Raw genomic sequence first — 19,517 nt, forward strand, 5'->3', positions numbered from 1 at the left:
CCACGAGTGAGAGTAATATGTTAGAATGTGTTCTGTATGTTATTTGTTATTTATTGTTTGTTTTCTGTTCTGTTATAAATAGAACATAGTTTTTTTTACTGTTATATTACTGTGTTATAATAGACAATTATGGCTGAATTTTGCGACATACGCAAATTTCTAATTATTTTTTGTGCTATAGTCAAATTAACTACGTCAACGTAATTTACCATCTACTTAAAGGCAGAAACACACAAACATTTCCTTATATACAACTATATAAACTCAGGTGTTAAAGGGTGTTATTTGTTATTATTTCATTATTTTATTAATTACAATTATTGTTATTTATTATTATTTTGTATGTTGATTGTTAAGTGTTGGTAACACTGTAAGGAAGGAAAAAAATCAAAGAAGGAAAAAGTTTCTTTCATACTGCTGCTCAGGTTTTATTGACAACTCCATGTAGGTCATATTTCTGCAGTATAATGGCTTTTTACACATTTATATTTATATACATGTAAATTAATTATGTTCAGTAAATAACATTCAACCATTTTATCAAAGTGTGCGCGCAGCGTATAATTTTATTTTATACTCATCTCACAGCTAGTGAATGAATACATTGTACACTATTGTTGGCCTAGCCCCGCCACCTCTCTTGCTCACCATCATGGCGGACTTTCTGCTCCATAGCGTACTAGACTCCGGTCCATTCATTTGCGGTCTAACACCTTTTGGCAGTCCCATTTTAACTCTAGTGTCCTTGATTTAAACCATACAAGAGGATACGTATGCGTGTATTTTACGAATGAAGTTTGTCCCTCCTGCCTGTCCGTATTGGCGGCAGCTGCACTCCGCATATTTGACAACAAATTGTCAACTAGTTGTTGCCTTGCTTGAACTCTTCGAAGGTAAGTTTTATACTTTTGAACTCATCTGTATGAACGTTGGGCCTTGATCGATCACTCAGTCGGAATTGGGTGTTGTTTAAGTGGTTTATGCTATTGATGGGTAACTTTAACATTCGCCGATTTTGTCTACTGTGGTTGCTAATAGTTAGCTAAATTAGCCGGTACTGTGTTAGCTTAGTTTCCGTGTACTTTTACTTTGTTAGTCGTCTTTCTGTGTTCCCGAAAATGTTAACAGTGTTTACTATCGCCAGTTCAAATGTGAAATGATATTGTTTAGGTTTATGATGACATTAGTCTAAGACGTAAAGTACATACATTGTAAGGACTCACGTCCAACTTTTTTTCCTCAGTCTCTTGACTTGTCAAGGACGAGCACATCTTTTCATTTATGACAATATTTGACCTACAATGACAGTATTTGAGACAATATGTCCCCAGCTAGTAAAATCTTTTACAAGTGAGACTCTATTGTACTTGCTATATTCAAGCTTGTTGGGTTCACCAAGTTTGTGTCCAGGTGGTTGTCATGGACGACATCACCCGCCTGGTGTCAACGGGGGACTCTATCAAGATCTGGGATGCCGCTTCCATGGCGCCACTGGAGCACTTTAACCCACACAGGAGCAGCCATCCAGTGTCCCAAGCCTGTTGGAGCTCCAACAGTATCCTCAGAGCACCCCCTTGTCTTGTCTCTTCTCTAAATCAGAAAACGTCTTTAGTTGGGACTTATGAGTCCAGTTGTGACATGTTTGATCCTTGAACTTGTGGTCCAGACCAGTATTTAGTCAGTGCCAGCAGCAGTGGTGACAAAGTGGTCCTTTCCAGCCTAAAGTCGTCACCTGTTCCACTGGTGGAACTGGCTGAGGGGGTGAGGATGACATAAGACGCTACCATGAGTTGACTTCTTTTTATTTTTTATTGATACGGATTATGATGTCCTTTCAGAAAAGACAAACACGTGTGTGTCTCAGCACATCTTCACAGTTTGTGGTCAGTGGAGGTCTGGACCACTGCGTCCACATCTGGGACCTGAAGACCAAGAGACTGCAGCGTTCCCTCAAGGTAGCACATGAGTCTTCCATCTACATCAGTTGAGACGTTGACATAACATGCTCTGTGTGTGTGTGTGTGTGTAGGAGCACAAAGAGGAGGTGACGTGTGTGTCCTTCAACGCAAATGACAGCTGCATCGCATCAGGATCTACAAGTGGAGATCTTGTCCTCCACAGTCTCACAACCAACATGTCCAGCAAAGCCTTTGGACACGGCAGCCAGCAGGTTTGTCACAAAGCACAACCATCTTCTTCTTCATCTTCTATGAATGGATGTTTGGTCCTCAGCCCATCCACGACCTGCGTCTGTCCACACTGAAGCGCTCCCTGCTGGGCAGTGTCTCAGACAGCGGCACGTTGGTCCTTTGGGACGCAAACACGCAGAAGGAGCTGCACGTCTTCGACAGCGCGCACAAAGCGCCGGGCTCAGGCATTGCCTTTTCTCCAATCTCTGAGCTGCTGGTTGTCAGTGTGGGTCTGGACAAGAAGATTATATTCTACGACACGAACAGCAAGAGGTGAGAACTCTTAGTACCCTTGTGGATGACATTGGTACAGAGCCATGAGAAAGCTCATACTTAACATGTTTTTGTGGGTGCAGTGAGCTACAGTCCATCCGTGTGGAGAGTCCGCTGACCTCAGTGGACTTCACTCCGGATGGTTCCGGTCTGGTTGTCGGGTCCACTCATGGTAAAATCTTCCAGTATGACCTGAGGAACAGCAGTGCCCCCAACAGGATCACCATGGCACACAAAACTTCTGTCACCTGTCTGCGTTTCCAGAGTAACAGCAGCAGACATAAGGTAGGTGCCAGCTCACACGTGACACCCTGACAGTCAATTCAACATGTATCGTCTTCCTCCTGTCAGTCCAGCAAAATGACATCATCCAGGGTCTCCAGCACCAAAAGATCCTCCTCCAAAGTGACCAGCAGCCATATTGCCTCTGCCCCCACCACAAACTCCTCCCCTCAAATGCAGACTAGTGCAGGTCAGTCCTAATTGGTCCACATGATACCTTGAAGTGGAGCTAATCTACAAGCTTTCTTCCCAACAGAGGGCGCTGGTGCCAAGGTTGCCAATCATGAGGACGGGCAGAAAGGGGCAGAGCATCCTCCTCTGAAGTTCAGCGGCATTGGACGAAACAGTCTGGACCTGTTCTCTCCTGCCCGAGAAGGTCTGATCCCTGCTCTAGACGTACACCTTGTTGAAGTGACGTTTTTAATCACGTGTCAATGTGGTGCAGATGCAGGCACCCAGCTGGCCAGCGCTGAGGAGACGTTTGGACCGGCTCACGGTACGTCCACCCCAATGAGGACACCTTGTGCTGCTGTGTTGCTAATGCTGCTGTTTCCATAGTAACAATGGCAAGCAGAGAAGGAGAAGGGCCTCAGGTGTCAGGCCGTGTCAGTCTGGACATCTTCTCTCCCGTCAGAGAAGGTCAGACAGAAAAGAAAACTTGTATTGTTTATGGGATGGAGCATGTTGTCATGGAAACAAGACAGCTTCCATTTCAGAATCTGGTCTCGGCTCGCTCCGGAAGACGCCGTTGTTGGCCTCAGCGGATCGATGCTACAGTCCGCTGTCCATCTCCCAGACGCCCACCATCAAGGAGGAGGAGCCCGCTGAAGCGTGTGACCTCAGAAAGGTTGTGATGTCTGACCTTGACTTACTTTGAGTGAGGTGAAATAACAGAAAGCTTCTCCACCGACAGACCAGTAGCTCCAGTCTGGAGGGAGACGATCAGACTCCACCCACCTCAACCCAGCAGACCAATCTTAGCCAGCCGGCCCCGCCTTTCTTCACTCCAGAGCCCAGCCTCAGGAGAGCCAATTGTGTTCAAGCTCAGCTCGACTACGACTCGCCTTTCCAAAGAGCCCCGCCCACCCTCGCCGCAGGTAAGGCATGGCAGTGGGCGGCACGTCATTGGCATCCGTGATGTGAGTTCTGCTCGGTGTGTTTAGGTGCGTCTGCGGCAGCATCTCTCACAGCCAACATTGCTCAGGTGGCAGTGCAAGGCGGAGCCGCTCCCCTCACCTCCCTGCAGATCCACTTCATCCAGAACATGATCCACGAGACCCTGGAGGACTTCAGGTCAGTCAATGAACTTTTACCTTTATTGTGCTTCATGCATCACATGACCACGTCTTTCCTTCTCCACAGAGACACATGTCACCGAGATATTGTCAACTTGCAGGTGGAGATGATTCGCCAGTTTTACATCCAGCTGGTAAGAAGTCTGGGTCATGAATAAATTATCATATGATCAGGGCGGAGTCACATGACATGTCTTTTCAGAATGAGATCCACAGCCTGATCGAGAGGTACTCGCTGAACGAGTCCCTGGTGGAGGAAATCGAGCGCCTCAAGGAGGAGAACCGCCGCCTCAAGACCAACTTCTGATGGACCGGTCAGCATGGTAACATAGCCAAGCTGGTGGACGACAGCTGTCGAAGTCCCAACATACACCTGTGGAAGGTGGGCACGCTAATGTGGAAAGACTGGAGACTTTGAGAGATAACTGAAGAGTCATGACAAAAAATCAGTTTGTTACGTGAAATAAAAGTGATGCAGCCTCATATTTTCGTCATGTGATCATCAGCTGTGAGACGACGAAGTGGGCTGGGTCGGCTCTTCAAGTTCAGTGAAATGAGGCTGGCTTACCAAGCTGATGGGTTGAGGCCAAGTAGTTTCAGTTTTATTGAAGCACGATAAAAGAGACGAGTCACAAACAAAAAGACATCCATTCAAACTGCAGCTGGAGTTCAGGGGTGTTGTGGGTGCATGGCGTCACCATCGGCCAGGTTGACCCTGCATATGGGGCAGGTGGTGTTGTCCTGCCAGCAAACAGGAAGCTGCCTCTTAGCATCACAGTCATATGTTGCCTGGCAACAAGTAGATCATCATGCGTTACCTTGAGCCACCGGTCAATACAGGGGACGTGGTAGTCATGGAAACAAGGCAGCATCCTCAACTTGTCGCCTTGCTCGTAGTCGCCGAAGCAGATCTGACACCTGTCAAAGCAGTACCATAAAACGCTAGCAGATCTACTGATGGGCGGTAGTGATTCGCCGCTATACTTACTGCGTGTTCCCGCCTCCGCCCTGGAAGGATTTGACAGGGAATCTCTGAATCTCGGAGCAGGTCAGCTTTTTGGAGACAACGGCACCCTGATGCTCTTCAAACGCCAGAAGGGCCTGAGGACACCAAGATGGTGGGGTGAGTGGTGCCGGTGGCTTAAAGAGAACGCATGTAGACTCACCTCATAGTTGTCCCCCGCAGGGTTGTCTGATAGGAAAGGTTGGTCTCTCCATCTGCTCCGTCCCCGTCTGCGCTGGTGACTGCGCAAGCCTGCACACAGATATCACTTGGATGTTTAGCGCCATTTTCGGTCCCTCTGTCGCCGTCATGTGTCTCACCTTGCTCCAGGTGGGCAAGCGGGGATATGGCTGCCGCCAGCAGCTGTGGCGTCCAGTTGGTGTCGACGTGCATGTGATGCTGCAGTGGGCACAGTGAGCATGTCAGGCACATGATGACGAGTGTAAATGTGGCTTGGAGGAAGAGGCGGACTCACCCTGTGATGGTGGTGATGATGATGATGATGTGACACCGCTTCCTCTTGGTCAAACTGTGCCTGTGTGTTCAAACAGGACATAGAAAAAAAGCATTGTTGTGGAAAAAAAAAATGAGATAACGTCATGCCAGAAGACGCCGCCCACCTGCAGACTTCGGGCAAAAGCTTCATCTTCCTCCATCTGCGCCATGCGGACTGGTAAGTCGTCGTCATCGCTGGTGACCACTTGCAGTGCCGCCTCTGCACAGCAAACAGTTCCTAAAGCAAAGGCCCTCTTCTTCGTCCTCCTTCCTCATGCAGTCCACTTACCTGTTGTGGTGTTGGCCTGCTCGCCGCTCAGCCACTTCCTTTCCTCTGCTGTCAGAAAGGACAACGAGTCACGATCACTCGAAGGCCTCGTTGTCGTCCCTGCTGCTACCACCGTCAACCCCACTTCTTCCTCCTCTGGGGCTAGCGTAAGTAACGAAGATGACGATGAGGAAGAGGAGGAAGTGGAGGAGGCTTCCAACCAGCTGCCTGCAGGAAATAGTCCCAGAGAGGATGCAGGCACAAAGCCAAGGTTCTGCCCCGCCATCGCTGCAGCCAGCTTCCTGCGCTTGGACGGCCCGACGGAACATTCGGCTCGGTCTACTGAGCGCCGCGTCATCACCTGCGAATATAGGGATCAAAGGTCAGAGGTCACGCAGTGAGGCGATGCCATGTTGGACTTACCGGACTAAATGTTTCCTCTGCGCGCCGTGTGCGTCTCCTGCGCTTGGCAAGCTGAGAACTGACACAAACAACACATACAGTACACACATGACGGCACTGACAATTTGACTAGTTGGAATATCTTGTGTTGATCCATTTAGAAATGATGATCACAACTTCGTGTGTCCAGATTTTCTGATTTAAAAAATTGGGTACCTAGGGGTCTCTGGGACCAGGATGGACAGGTCATACTGGTCGACGGTGAGATCAAAGAGACGAGCTCGGTTGAGATCATCAGGACTACTGGGTTCCGGCGGGAAGGAAGAATCCATTGTGGCAACTCCACATTCCGGACTGAAACGACAAAAGCTTACATTGCACGTTGACTACAAAACAGCGAAGTATGTTTAATACGTGATAATAACATTAAATTAGACAATGTACGCATATCATGAACACAAATAGTGCTAGCAACGTTAGCATCGACAGTAGGTAATTCTACCGACACGACAGAAAAAGTTTAAAATCAGTAACATATACGCTACAATAATATTTTTTTGAAGTGAGGACTGTACCAAAGCAGCAGTAGCTTATTTCCTTATTGTTTTCTTCAGGGAAACGTCTTGAAAAAACTCCAACCGTTTCTCGCGCAGGTTCTAACAGGAAGTGAAGTAGGTAACTTCCGTGTTAGCCTATCTCTAAAATGTTGACAACGCAAACGTTGACACCAGTTTAATAGAACATCGATAAATACACGAATGGCCAAACAAAACTAAATCTAACGAACGAATAACGAACCGAAATATGAATTCAGTTAAAAAAATATGAAGGCGTGCAACTTCTACATGTGTCCGTCTGTACCCACAGAATGATTCCGCCTGTATGATATATTATTTTGTATTATAAAACATTTTACTCACCAACATTTCATCTTGAGAAGTATTGTATTAAATTATGTAAAATATGAATATAAAATAATAACCAACGTATATAGTTCAATATACAGACCCTTTCCAAAAAATTAGAATGTCATGGAAAAGTTGTTTAATTTCCATAATTCCATTCAAAAAGTTAAACTTTCATAGATTATAGATTCAGGGCCCACAATTTAAACAATTTCAAGTATTTATTTGTTTATTTTTACATAATTTGGGCTTCCAGCTCATTATATCCACAAAAACAGGAATTCAAAAAATTTGAATACTGTGAAGAAATCAGCCCAAATTTTGCAGGGCATGAATGTTTTAAACTGAGTGGCACACACTAATCATCTACTAAAATCAAATCACCTGCACAGGCTTCCCCAGGTGTCATTAAATTGCTTCAGTTTGGTTCAATTGTCTCATTTCGGTTCAATATGGGGAAGATGGCAGACATGACAACTGGCCAGAAGACCATCATTGATACCCTCCATAGGATGGGTAAGCCACAAAAGTTCATAGCTAAGGAGGCTGGTTGTTCACAGAGTGCTGTGTCCAAGCATATCAATGGAAAGTCTAGAGGAAGGGCAAAATGTGGCAGGAGAAGATGCACCAGCAAAAGAGATGACTGTGGGCTTCAGCGGATTATCAAACAGGGAAGATTCAAGAATCTGGCAGAGATCCAGAAAGAGTGGAATGAGGCAGGAGTCACAGCTTCAAAAACCACCACATTCAGACGCATCCGGGAGATGGGCTACAACTGTCGGGTTCCTCGGGTCAAGCCACTTCTGAACCTGAGCCAACGTAGGAAGCGTCTCCACTGGGCCAAGGAGAAGAAGGACTGGACTGTTGGCCAGTGGTCCAAGGTCCTCTCTTCCGATGAAAGTAAAGTGTGCCTTTCATTTGGGAATCAAGGTCCAAGGGTTTGGAGGAAGACTGGTGAGGAACAGAACCCAAGCTGCCTGAGGTCCAGTGTGAAATATCCACAGTCCGTCATGATTTGGGGTGCAATGTCCGGTGCAGGTGTTGGTAAACTCTGCTTTCTTAAATCCAAGGTCAGCGCAACAGTCTACCAGAATGTTTTAGAGGACTTCATGATTCCTTCTGCTGAGGATCTGTATGGAGATGCAGATTTCATCTTCCAGCAGGACCTGGCCCCTGCCCATACCGCCAGAAGCACCAAAACCTGGTTTGATGCCCATGCCATCACAGTGCTTGACTGGCCAGCCAACTCACCATTGAGAATCTATGGGGTATTCTCAAGAGGAAAATGAGGGGCACCAGACCCAACAACAAAGAAGAGCTGACAGCAAGCATCAAGGAAATCTGGGCTTCCATAACTCCCAGGCAATGCCACAGGCTGATTGCTTCAATGCCACGTCGCATCGAGGCAGTGATTAAGGCAAAGGGATTCCCAACCAAGTATTGAAGATTGACATATCGTTTTGAAAGTACCATATTTTGATTGATTTGATGGGATCCTAATTTCTTTCTTTTTTTTTCCTGCAAAAACTGAGAAGTAAATGGTGATTTCTTCACAGTATTCTAATTTTTTGAATTTCTGTTTTTGTGGGTTTTATGAGCTGGAAGCCCAAATTACGTAAAAATAAACAAACACTTGAAATCGTTTAAATTGTGGGCCCTGAATCTATAATCTATGAAAGTTTAACTTTTTGAATGGAATTATGGAAATTAAACAACTTTTCCATGACATTCTAATTTTTTGGAAAGGGTCTGTACATGACAAATATATTGAAATGTTGGATGAAGCACCTAATGTAGTTTGGTGAGCAAAGAGTGCATATGATAAATAATAATAAAAAGGCAAAGACAAAAAAAGACCACCAACAGCAGGATTTGAATAAAAAATGCAAATTAGGAGGTATACAAACATTTTATTGTAGCTTTCATTCACACAAGTATTTTTTCAGTCGAACTTTCCATTTCCAAGTTTTTCGACTTTGAACGTAGCGTCACCTAGAGGCCGCTCTGCTGTTCTATTCAAACTGAATAAAACTTTTATATAATTTGTAACATACTGAAAGAGTTCACAAGAAGTCAAACAGTCTAAACATTATACCATCATTGCTAGGGTAGCAGCAGGCTAGAACAGCATGCTCTGCAGCGACTTGCGCACGGAGGCCATTTCCTGTTGTTGCTGTCGAAACAACACACATGATTGCCACTTCTCTCATCTTATTTTCTCAAATAGTGTATCCTAATCAATAGATGCCGTGCTAGACTAATTGCTGTGCACACTTTGATATTGGTTGTTGATCTCCTTAGGCCACATCCTCCACCATTACACAAAGACGCTTCATCAGTTTACATCCAATAGGCATTCAACTTCATGCAGCTTAGAGTTGGAAAATGCAGAAAAATCATTCTATGCTCAAATTACGCACTTGACTAATCATTGTGCACGCGGTGTATATATTGTGTTACTAGTATGTTCCCCCACCTGCAGTTAAGCGAACAAACTTGTGGATGCTAGCTCACCGTGTCCATGAGGATCTTCTTCTGCAAGGTGGCCATCTCCTTCCTCAGCACTTGTTGTGCCCCCTGCAGGAAGCCCTCTTGGCTCTTCTCCATATCCTCCATGTTCTGTGTACACATGAAAAAAACATACAAACATTTCCTCTCACAAACAAACATGACTTTTTGTTTGTAATCCTTTAATTTGTCAACCTTGACAAACTGGTCGTAGAGCTCACGAACTGCCACCAGTTTCTTATTCTGAAGCATTTTGGCCTGTTGGAGGATCTTCTGCTGCTGTCTGAGCAGATCCTGAAAATAGATGAACGAGACGGGGTCATGTCATGTCATAATTGACAGCATGCGGTAGTGTGTGATTAGCATGTCGACCCACGTTGAGTTTCTCCTCCTGCTCGTCCACTCGCTGAGCTTCAGTCTCCCACTGCTGAAGCACTGTCGACACCTGCTGAGAGTACTCCTGAGTCATTTTCTGCCTGCACACACATGCAAGTGTGAAGGTAAGTAAGTGCACACATTTCCACTGGATCTTACAGGAGAGTGGGGTCCATACCTCTGGCTGTGGTAGGTGTTCCAGAGTTGCTCCAGTTTCTGCTGACTTCCATTCACATAAGTCTTGGTCAAACTTTCCAGACGCTTTCTCTTGGCCTGCATCACCTTGCTGATGTCAGCTGGACAAAAAACATGTGCAAGTGTTCTACAAGCTTCTATTCTTGATCAATGTGCGTGATCGGATATCTTACGAATAACGTTAATAAATACAAACAAATGACTTTCAACTAATTTCATAAAACCAATCTATTCCTCCTGTTTTTTTATACCGTCTATACATTTAACTTATTGTCTTAGTTTCCATGAGTGCCCTGGAAAACTCAGTATCGATAAAATGTCATTGCAATGATGAATATTAATACGTACCTCCAAAGCGCTCCAACATTGAATGCACTTCATTCCTACACACATATAATGAAATTATTTTTCAAATTCTGAATATGGCACATATGTACAAAAAGTGATGTTTTGTCAATACCCAACAACAGCACAGGCTGCATTGTCCTCTTTTAAGTCAGCAGATTGTCTTTTCTTTGTGGATTTGTCCACACTTTCAGCTTCATTGCCTTTATGGAAAAAAGTGTTTCTAGTTAGCAGTATTTTACAGTAGCTAAAACTAACTGTACACTTACCCTCTCTCAGATCGTCTTCAGACCCACTCAGAGTGTTCTTCCCATCCAGAGAAAATTCAAAGACTTTGTCTGCATTTTCGTCAGGGAGCTTCCTCTTCCTCATTTTTTTGCCAGTTGACATCTTTACAGTGTGGTTAGCTAGGCGGCTAACGTTAGCCGTGGCTAATGACATCTTAGCACAAGCAGCTAATGGTGCTAAGAAATCTTAAAACTCGCAAACCAACCTTAAATTCTTGTTCGCTTTTGTGTCTCTATGTTTAATATCTTCGTGACAGTAAAACTCCTTTGGTTTCGATGCATTAAGCGGACATACACATTAATAGTTTCAGTAACAGAACAATCAGAACTAGGCTAGTTAGCAGCCTTTCCCGCCGTCAGAAGGACCCCGGAAGTAAGTTTACTTCCCAAACGTCCTAATTTGTGTAATTTATCCATTTATCTGCATAGTTTTCTCCAGTGAGCTCAATTAAGTGTATTGGCTGTTAATAATTATTCATAATTGTAATTGTTTGGTTCATGTCTTAGAAATCACATTTGTTCATATGAAAATATTTCAGTCAGGCAGTGAACACGTGAACACAACTTATTTTGACCTTACCGACACAATAATTATGTAAACACTGTGTAATTAACCTAAAAAGTTGTGAAACAAAGTACAAAAAACACAACATTTTAATTTTGTTGTGCCTGTTACAATGATAATGAAGACATTCTGATTTTGAAACAATATAACAAAATTAATCCAAAGCTGTTTAGTCGTGCTGGTTCAGATGTCAAACTTTTCTTCACAGATAAAATGTCCGTTCTCCTCGTAGTCATCCCGTGTTACTACCATCTCTTCATAGTCAGGATTTTGTGCCAGTAACTTCCCTCCTTCCCATGAGTATGTGATGGGACTGTGGCACAAGAGGACACGTGTCATTGCACACACAAAAGATACAAAGTACGGAGGAGGACAGGTGACACTCACTTGTTGGGAAGCATGACCGACACAGGAATGTGGGTGGGAACCAGAGAGCGAAGTTCCGCTTCCAGTCGCTCTCTAAAGCCTGGGAATAAAGTGTTGCCTCCGGTCAGGATGATGTTGTCATACATGTGGGGCTGCATGTCTGCACAAGAGCACACGCGTCAACACTTGCGAACATGCTAGCAGCACTGAAGCAAGCTTGTTTGAAATCTGCTTTGGTGAAAACAGACAAAAGAAGGTTTTAGCTTTTTTTCCAATTTAAACTGAAATCGAGACCTTCCGGCAAGGACTGGACAGAGTGCACAATTGCTTCTGGAATGCCCATTTCCTGGAGACCAATGTCTGAAGGGTGGAAGAGCATCTCTGGAACGGCAAAGCGCTCATTGGCGAGCCTGAGGATCTGCTCTCCCGTCTTGTACTTCCCACTCAGGACCACCTGCTCAGCTGGCTGGTGGAGGAGAACATACAGTATCTCGTAAACGTGAGTACATAACTCAAATTTCTGTGAGCTGTGGTTCAATGAAGGAAAGACTGTAAAGCAGAGCATGATTCCTTCCCTTGAGATAAATTATATCCAAGTTGACTTTCAACAGTATTTTCTAGCTCCGTTCAGGGTTTTATGCTGCAGATTCATATACTGATCATTCATGAGTGAGATCGGTCAATACCAATCACATGGATTAACTGTACATTTTTCTAATTACTGTATTTTTAATGAGTGCCACATTTTGTGGCCAGGGTCTCCTTTAGACAATTCCAAGGGCCCCTGGCAAATAAAATATTTAATATTAATGTTGTTTAATGTTCATTAAACAACACACAGTGACATAATTTGTATAATGACAATAGACACTTAAGTCCCCGACAGACGTAATATCCATTTCCCTGTGGGAGGAAAACAAGCTCCAAACTAACCGCATTACTTGTTTGTTTTAAAAACAAAGTGTCACTGTGGTAAAAAGTCACAATTGGACTCCGAAGACATGAAGCTATGCGGATAATTCTAGCTAGCTAGCTAGTTAGCTGCAGCCGTAACCAGCTAGGCAAAGTGTGTGAAGAAAGATGCAAGAGAAGTCAAACACCAATAGGTTTGCCAAGGGAGTGATCAAACACACTGGCATCGGTTGGCGTAGACTGTGGCAAGCTGTTAAACAGAAACCATTGCGAAAGTGCGTTCCTTGTCGGCTCAATACGGGTGTTGGGAACCCCACGTGACACAGCACACATGCACATTCATGTCATGTTTGTGTTGTCATGACATGAATTGTCATGTCGCTGCCGCACAGCGATCGTTTTTTGTGACGTACCACTTCCACATGGAATGGGAGGAGAACGTTTTTCACTCTATCATGTCGGACATGCCATGGCTGACTACGTGCAGTGTTAAGGTAATGTAATATAACATCATGTGTCATCAATGTTTTGTGTAATTACTAACGCCTGGTGACCAGAATACTACATATGACTTGTCTTTCAATATTTTTTGGCTGATCGGTCATAGCCAACCAAGAAACTGCAATCATTTAATCATCATTAATTATACATTTTTGAGAAAAACGCGACAGACTGAGGGAGCTTTGTTCAAACCGTGATGTAGTGAAGGATGCCTGTATATGCACTCATTGTTGTGCAGTTATATAGTAATATATCTGATTTTGTGGCCTTATTTACTTCAATTTAGATATTTAAATTAATTGCATTTTTTTTAAAATCCTCTAAAAATGCACTTTGGAAATATAATTATGTGTAATAATGTTTAAAAATATGAGATAGGCTATTTAAAAAAACAATTAAAATAAAAGTGAGTCGCAACTGAATGTGTTGGAAAGTGTGGGTTCCAGGTTGAGACCATTTGAGAAGCCCTAAAATGCAAGGACTGTACTCAGTTTTGTGAGATACTGTACATGGAGGACGAGAACATGTGCTGGAGGACATGACTAACCTTGCAGAATCCTTTCTTGATGGTGCTGAAGTCAGGAAGAACATAATCCCTCATGACAGTGTTGTCATGTCCCTTCAGTCTAGAAAGACACACCATTACCAAGTTTTCGCAGATAATTCATGTCAAGCTTTCACACTGCATAAGTGATGCTCACAAAAACAAAGATGAGTTTAAGCCACGCCCACACGCCTTTGAAGAGCGCTTATCAACCTCATGCAGAATGCAGGTCAACTGAGTTAAAAGGGTCTTACTGTGCGATGGCCATGTCCTTGTAGAAGTCTTGGGACACGTAACACACGTCCTCCTTCACCTGGTTGATCACGTGCGTTTCATCCATCACATGCAGCTGCCTGTCCATGTGCACACACACGGGATAGTGTTACAAGTTTGTTGAACTTTCTGAGAGAGCTATGACTCTCTTGACAATCTTTGGTCATGTGAGCAAAGAGGTGGGCCCACCGATAGGAAATGATCTCTTTCAGGTGATTGGTCAGCAGCTTTCCTCCTATGCTGATCCTACACAAAGAGAGCATCATCATCATCTGAATCAGAAAGAAGCGATTAGGTCAGTGCAGTTTCTGACCTGCGGATGGCGTCCTTCATTTTGCTGCTGCGGCAGTAGGGGGCGATGTGCGTGAAGGAAAAGCCGCTGTCGACGAGTAGGCAGCATACTTGAGAGGGTTTGGTGTGGAAGTAGTGCCGAGCGCTCAGAGAACCCGCTGAAGAACCACAGAGCCACAGTGAGAATATAATACATGGTAGGCTAGGCTAGCTAGTGTCCATGGTAGCAACTCACCGTTGATTCTGACTGCCGACTGGAACTGGTACTCCTCAAAGAGTATCTCGTTCATGGACTCCTGGATGGAGGTGAAGTTGAAGTAGGGCTCAGTGATGACCACGCTTGTGTCAGGAAAGTCCACCTGCAAACACACGTTGGGAAGATGAGCAGCGGCAAAAGAAAAAGGAACGCTTACATGGCGGTCTTTGTCCACCTTGAACATCTCCTTTCCAAACAGATGATCCCAAACTTTCCTCTGGACGTCCCAGTTGACTAGGTAGCCCTGAGCAGGAGAGACACGTGTAAAACATCAACAACTCCAAGTGTGGCAGTGCTATTAGAGTGTCTGGTCACCTTCTGGAAGGGCAGGATGTAGAAGAGACCAGAAGGATCTTTGATCTCATCCAGCTGACTGGCAGTGAAGGTTTTCATTCGGGACGTCTTGGAACGAAACTGACAGTTTGGAATGACGCTTGCAGAGAAGACGACACATTTGGGATTCATGTTAACATCTGCGGACGCCGAACTCACTTTGGTGTTGGTATATGAGTGCTGCAACAGCACATTCTGCTGGACAGTTCACTCATTCCACTTCCAAATTCCAATCCCATGTTATTTTATCTTTTTACACACGTGCATTATCCTGCCCAGCACGAATATTTCCGTCAGCTACTGTTAAGGTTTGGCTGTTGGTGTAGTTTGTTTAGCTCGTTGGATTTCTGCTTACATAGGAAAGCAAAGAAAAATAAACGGAATCGATATCAATCAATGTATCTCACCTAACGTTCTCCGAACTGTATCCTATTTTTGCAGTGCAGGCTCCGTTGTCCAGTACTAAAGTAGCCATCGTTTAAGTCCAAAGTAAGCTCTGAAAACAAACAAGTCAGCTTTTAGGTTCCACAATTACCGCGTAACAACACAAGTTCTTCCATTATTGTCTCATTTGGTTCATTTCCGCTTTGCCGCTGGTTGTTTGTGTTCATTGGTGGATGAGTCAGCCAATCACAAGCTCCACGTGTAGTCCTTCACAAAAGTCGTCCGGGCGGAAACACACATAATCAAAAAAATTTGAGCGGCACTTTGGTCCTACACTGTTAATAAGTAGCCTCATGTAATAAGCAGAAGTAAACACTGATTTGTGAAGTTCATGAAGTTTATTTTAGTTTATGGGCAATGAGTAAACAACAATGGAAAAAATACACAAATAGTTTTGTCATTCTTTTCACATTCAAAAACGTGCTTCCTGTTTTCCATATTTTTTTTCAGTAAAACTTGGGTGACCAAACGTCCTGTTTTCCCATGACGTGTTCTGTTACGTTCTCTTCTGGCCGTCCACGTCTTTTTTTGGAAAGTGATACAAATATCCCGGTTTTCATTGTTTTTATTGAAATTATAGGGCATTTTGAGTATCATTTCTCATATTCAAAATGCCATTTCCAAAGGCAATGAGATACTGCAGTATCTCAGGCCGAGTACCCTAGTTTCCAGTAAGCAAAATATTGGCACACTAGTAAAACCATCAAAATAAAAGCACAACTTTACAGTTGATTGAGTAAACAAGGTCAAAGGTGGTCAGCCTAAATATTTTGGGATGCATCCTTCCAGCTCTATGAGCTCTGGCCAGTTGTTGTATTTGTTCTTTTCTTTGTCATTCTTCAGCAGCTGACACACAAGCACACACACACACATATAACTCTGTTAGACTGCAACTCTTCATTTAAATGTAACCATTTGAAACATGGAAATAATCAAATATAAAGAACAAAGTTGTTTTGTCTACCTTCTCTAAGTTGCTGGTGACCACTCCTTTGCCGCCAACAAAGACCCAGTTATCTCTGAATGCCAGTGATTGAACGGCAGAACTCCCCAGTTCACCAATCAGCTTTTTGGCTTCATCTGTGAGCCTACACGCACACACACACACACGCACACACACAAAGTGCGTTTTGTTATTGACACATTAGTTGTGGGCTGCCTCTGTCACATGCCAACACAAGAACAACATGCGACTTCTGTTTATTATACATGCTAACAGAACACGTGACTTCCTGTTTACAAAGGTCAAGCTCCTCCCCCAGCAGACAAACTCTTAGGTTTTTTTATAAAAGAGGAAGCGTGACGATGGTTTACCTTGTAGATGGGTCGTCGTAGGACGCCATGAGGACAGCAGAACCTTGCTGGATGTTCTTCAGGAAGTCAATGAGAGATTTGTCATCTGCACGATGACAAGACGACAGTTGAAGAACGTCGGAGTGGCCTGGAGATGTTTATGATGAAGCTGTTGCTCACCCTCACTGTACATGTTGAAGTGATCACTCTGCACCACGGCCCCCGTTTTACCTGAGAGAACACACACACACAGTAGCACCTGAGTTAAAATATTGTTAGCACGACAACTAGTATGCCATGGCTCACTTACCATTCAGAATGACAACATTTATTCCCAGCCCGGCATTGTTCAACACTGTCCCCAGAACCCTGTTAAGAACATCATCACTATGTGTCATATGACTCTTCACAGTAAGTCAGTATTGCCTCTGCTGCATGGCAAAAAGTGTGATTTGCATGGACTGGTGCCTGTTAACTTCTATAACTGTTTGATTCTAACCAAATGTGTTTTTAATTACAGTTTGCTTTGGACGCAGATCTTTGGCGGCACCACATTAGCAGCACCACTCTGCATGTAGAAGCTGAAGTGATCTTGTGGACAACGTGTCTTCGAAACACAAGACCCAGCTGAGGAAGCCACAGAGAATGTTCAGTCACAGCCACTAAGAAAGGGCACTGTGAAGGTGTGAATGACCTCTGACCTGACGGTTTGGGGGTGCTCTTGCTCTGCCTGGACCAGAACACATGCGTCAAATCAGCTGCAAAAGAAATATGAGACGCTCACTTAAAGGGGCAGCGCATCAACTGTCGCTACGCAAACTTGTGGTGTCAACTGTTATGTTCAGTGTCAAGGTGTGTTTTCTGTTATGTTCAGTGTCTCACCGTTTTCCACATTAGCTGAGTGTTATGAATACAAGTCTTTGAGTCTGTACTCAAAGGGGGTGTTCCGCGAAACAAATTTATTGTGTTAGCGAACAGTGTTGAGTGGAAAGCCGGACTTGCGTGTTCAGCGAAGGTAGCTCTCTTTTAAAACATCTGTATTGCCATGGTAACTTAGGCTAAGCTCACAGCCTGGTCGGGACCAGGTTATGTCCAGTCTTTCATCTTAAAATGGGCTATTGAAGTGCCACCGTTTCACCGTTTAAATAATTCAGAGATGGCGTCACCGTTTATGGAGAAACTACGAGGTTCCCGAGGGGACATGGGGGAAAAAAAGAGCATTCCCTGATGATAATATGCATTTATATGTGAGTTAGATTTTAAGCCGAGGGAATACGCTAGATATGCTCACACAAGAACCAGAATAAAATGCAATATGAAATATTAATAATTAATGTTAGCAGATGTAAATGTCATAAGAGTCCTTGCGTGAGTACTGAGCCTGCCAGTCTTCTTGTATTACAATATTTGCTGGAGGAATAAACACATTAAAACATTTCGATTATAAAAAGGAAAAAAAAAAGTTGCCACAAAACACGTCACACGAAAACACTGCCACCTAGTGGTCACAACGAGATACAGCAGATTAAAATATTTCATCAATTTATGACATCAAAAATGAAAGTTGTTGCTCAAATGTATTTATTTTTTGTGTTAAGTGTTAATATGTCAAATTGTGCAATTTTGAGCGTTGATAAATGAAAAGACTAGTAGGGTATAGGTTTTATAATAAGCAGTGTTAACTTGCGCATTCGGCCAAGTGGTTAGCATGTTGGCCACACAGTCAGGAGATTGGGAAGATCTGGGTTCGAATCTCCATTGGACATCTCTGTGTATGTGCATGTTCTCCACGTGCGTGTGTGGGTTTTCTCCAGGTACTCCGGTTTCCTCCCGCATTCCAAAAACATGCATGTTAAGTTAATTGCCGACTCTAAATTGTCCATAGGTATGAATGTGAGCGTGAATGATTGTCTATATGTGCCCTGTGATTGGCTGGCGACCGGTCCAGGGTGTACCCCGTCTCTCAACCGAAGTCAGCTGGGATAGGCTCCAGCATACCCACGACCCTAATGAGGATAAGCGGCATAGAAAGTGGATGGATGGACCTTGTGCATTCACATGCTGCACGTGTATTGGCAGCGACAGTGTTGCTTTTAGCAGTCAATCTTTTGGGAACTCATAACGCTCCATAATAATTACATACTAATTTTATGTAAAATACGCTGGCTGGGATCGCTTTACTTTTCAACGGAAGTAGAATAGTATGACATCAAATGCCCCCTTTCACTTAGCACAAAGCTGAAAAACGGACTTGATAAAGTAAGTTGATAACCACCAAGAAAGTCTGTTTGCGGATGTTAGGTTTGGTCAAGTTGCATCTTGAGCAAAAAGCTTGGGTTTGTTGAGCCACTTTCGCCGTATAACCCCCAAAGTGTGCTCTGACATGAAAGGTGGCATGAGGTCTACCTGTGGAGGTGTTGCTGAGCTTGAGCAGGATGACACTGATGAAGAACCCAGCTGGTACCAGAATCAAGATCCACATCACAACCTCTGAGGGACGGAGTTGCATAGAAAAATAATGTAACACACTACGCTATTTTTTTGTCAACACTACACACACACATAATGTAAACATACTTGTCCGGTTGTGTCGTCTTGCCATTGCGTGTTTTTTTAAAAGACAAGACTCTGCAAAGAGAGGTCTCTGATATCTACTAGTACAGTCATGTTGCGTTAATATTAACCTATTTTCAAATAAGTCAAATTTGACCAAACAGTACCTGAGCACAGGTCCAGGTCCAAGTTTAAGTCCAGGTGACACGCTGGCGGGTGACTTGTGTCCCAAGTGTGTGTGACGCTGGCATCCGACCAAACAAGTCCTTCCTGTTTTGGCGGAATTTGACCAGCAGCCTTCGGCCAATCGGACGACAGCAGACAAGTCACATCACATCACCTTTTGTTGACACAGGGCAGGTGC

The 19,517-nt window shown here is 44.0% G+C and overlaps 5 protein-coding genes across 7 annotated transcripts; 1 reads left to right on the plus strand and 4 right to left on the minus strand.

Annotated features, from left to right (window-relative positions):
• The first annotated feature begins 37 nt into the window (after positions 1 to 37).
• Positions 38 to 4,522, plus strand: nedd1 (NEDD1 gamma-tubulin ring complex targeting factor). 2 transcript variants are annotated; one of them, XM_054777768.1, is made up of 16 exons: positions 38 to 893; positions 1,400 to 1,555; positions 1,667 to 1,761; positions 1,839 to 1,955; positions 2,030 to 2,170; positions 2,233 to 2,462; positions 2,546 to 2,747; positions 2,814 to 2,934; positions 3,001 to 3,120; positions 3,190 to 3,240; positions 3,303 to 3,383; positions 3,449 to 3,591; positions 3,658 to 3,841; positions 3,908 to 4,037; positions 4,107 to 4,173; positions 4,242 to 4,522. In XM_054777768.1, the coding sequence occupies exons 1-16, from the start codon at positions 791 to 793 to the stop codon at positions 4,344 to 4,346; spliced, it is 2,046 nt and encodes a 681-aa protein (XP_054633743.1). In that variant the 5' UTR covers positions 38 to 790; the 3' UTR covers positions 4,347 to 4,522. The 2 variants fall into 2 exon arrangements, with proteins under 2 accessions (XP_054633743.1, XP_054633744.1); XM_054777769.1 differs by having other exon boundaries at positions 3,461 to 3,591.
• A 97-nt stretch (positions 4,523 to 4,619) lies between these two features.
• si:ch211-59o9.10 (uncharacterized protein LOC561841 homolog) lies at positions 4,620 to 7,044 on the minus strand. Its single transcript, XM_054777770.1, has 11 exons — positions 6,783 to 7,044; positions 6,424 to 6,561; positions 6,229 to 6,286; positions 5,827 to 6,166; positions 5,663 to 5,757; positions 5,518 to 5,577; positions 5,363 to 5,441; positions 5,206 to 5,294; positions 5,028 to 5,140; positions 4,858 to 4,957; positions 4,620 to 4,780 (listed from the first exon to the last, which is right to left on the minus strand). The coding sequence occupies exons 2-11, from the start codon at positions 6,537 to 6,539 to the stop codon at positions 4,709 to 4,711; spliced, it is 1,122 nt and encodes a 373-aa protein (XP_054633745.1). The 5' UTR covers positions 6,540 to 6,561; positions 6,783 to 7,044; the 3' UTR covers positions 4,620 to 4,708.
• A 1,958-nt stretch (positions 7,045 to 9,002) lies between these two features.
• Positions 9,003 to 11,210, minus strand: sycp3 (synaptonemal complex protein 3). The gene is made up of 8 exons (XM_054776382.1): positions 10,805 to 11,210; positions 10,651 to 10,738; positions 10,539 to 10,573; positions 10,174 to 10,291; positions 9,997 to 10,096; positions 9,816 to 9,914; positions 9,627 to 9,731; positions 9,003 to 9,285 (listed from the first exon to the last, which is right to left on the minus strand). The coding sequence occupies exons 1-8, from the start codon at positions 10,974 to 10,976 to the stop codon at positions 9,232 to 9,234; spliced, it is 771 nt and encodes a 256-aa protein (XP_054632357.1). The 5' UTR covers positions 10,977 to 11,210; the 3' UTR covers positions 9,003 to 9,231.
• A 240-nt stretch (positions 11,211 to 11,450) lies between these two features.
• Positions 11,451 to 15,474, minus strand: actr6 (actin related protein 6). Of its 2 annotated transcripts, none has more exons than XM_054776381.1 (11): positions 15,023 to 15,260; positions 14,846 to 14,944; positions 14,706 to 14,774; positions 14,510 to 14,633; positions 14,297 to 14,432; positions 14,173 to 14,229; positions 13,965 to 14,063; positions 13,714 to 13,792; positions 12,048 to 12,219; positions 11,775 to 11,913; positions 11,451 to 11,700 (listed from the first exon to the last, which is right to left on the minus strand). In XM_054776381.1, the coding sequence occupies exons 2-11, from the start codon at positions 14,921 to 14,923 to the stop codon at positions 11,571 to 11,573; spliced, it is 1,083 nt and encodes a 360-aa protein (XP_054632356.1). In that variant the 5' UTR covers positions 14,924 to 14,944; positions 15,023 to 15,260; the 3' UTR covers positions 11,451 to 11,570. The 2 variants fall into 2 exon arrangements, with proteins under 2 accessions (XP_054632356.1, XP_054632355.1); XM_054776380.1 differs by lacking the exon at positions 15,023 to 15,260 and adding an exon at positions 15,271 to 15,474 and having other exon boundaries at positions 11,460 to 11,700; positions 14,846 to 14,963.
• A 161-nt stretch (positions 15,475 to 15,635) lies between these two features.
• On the minus strand, positions 15,636 to 19,477 carry LOC129181877 (protein FAM3C-like). The gene is made up of 9 exons (XM_054777607.1): positions 19,321 to 19,477; positions 19,007 to 19,090; positions 17,302 to 17,358; positions 17,119 to 17,227; positions 16,911 to 16,969; positions 16,781 to 16,831; positions 16,622 to 16,706; positions 16,272 to 16,395; positions 15,636 to 16,153 (listed from the first exon to the last, which is right to left on the minus strand). Exons 2-9 carry the CDS (start codon positions 19,080 to 19,082, stop codon positions 16,064 to 16,066), a joined length of 651 nt encoding a protein of 216 aa, XP_054633582.1. The 5' UTR covers positions 19,083 to 19,090; positions 19,321 to 19,477; the 3' UTR covers positions 15,636 to 16,063.
• Between the last annotated feature and the right edge of the window lie 40 nt (positions 19,478 to 19,517).

The sequence above is a fragment of the Dunckerocampus dactyliophorus genome, chromosome 5 (assembly GCF_027744805.1).
Source record: "Dunckerocampus dactyliophorus isolate RoL2022-P2 chromosome 5, RoL_Ddac_1.1, whole genome shotgun sequence".
NCBI classification, from domain to species: domain Eukaryota; kingdom Metazoa; phylum Chordata; class Actinopteri; order Syngnathiformes; family Syngnathidae; genus Dunckerocampus; species Dunckerocampus dactyliophorus.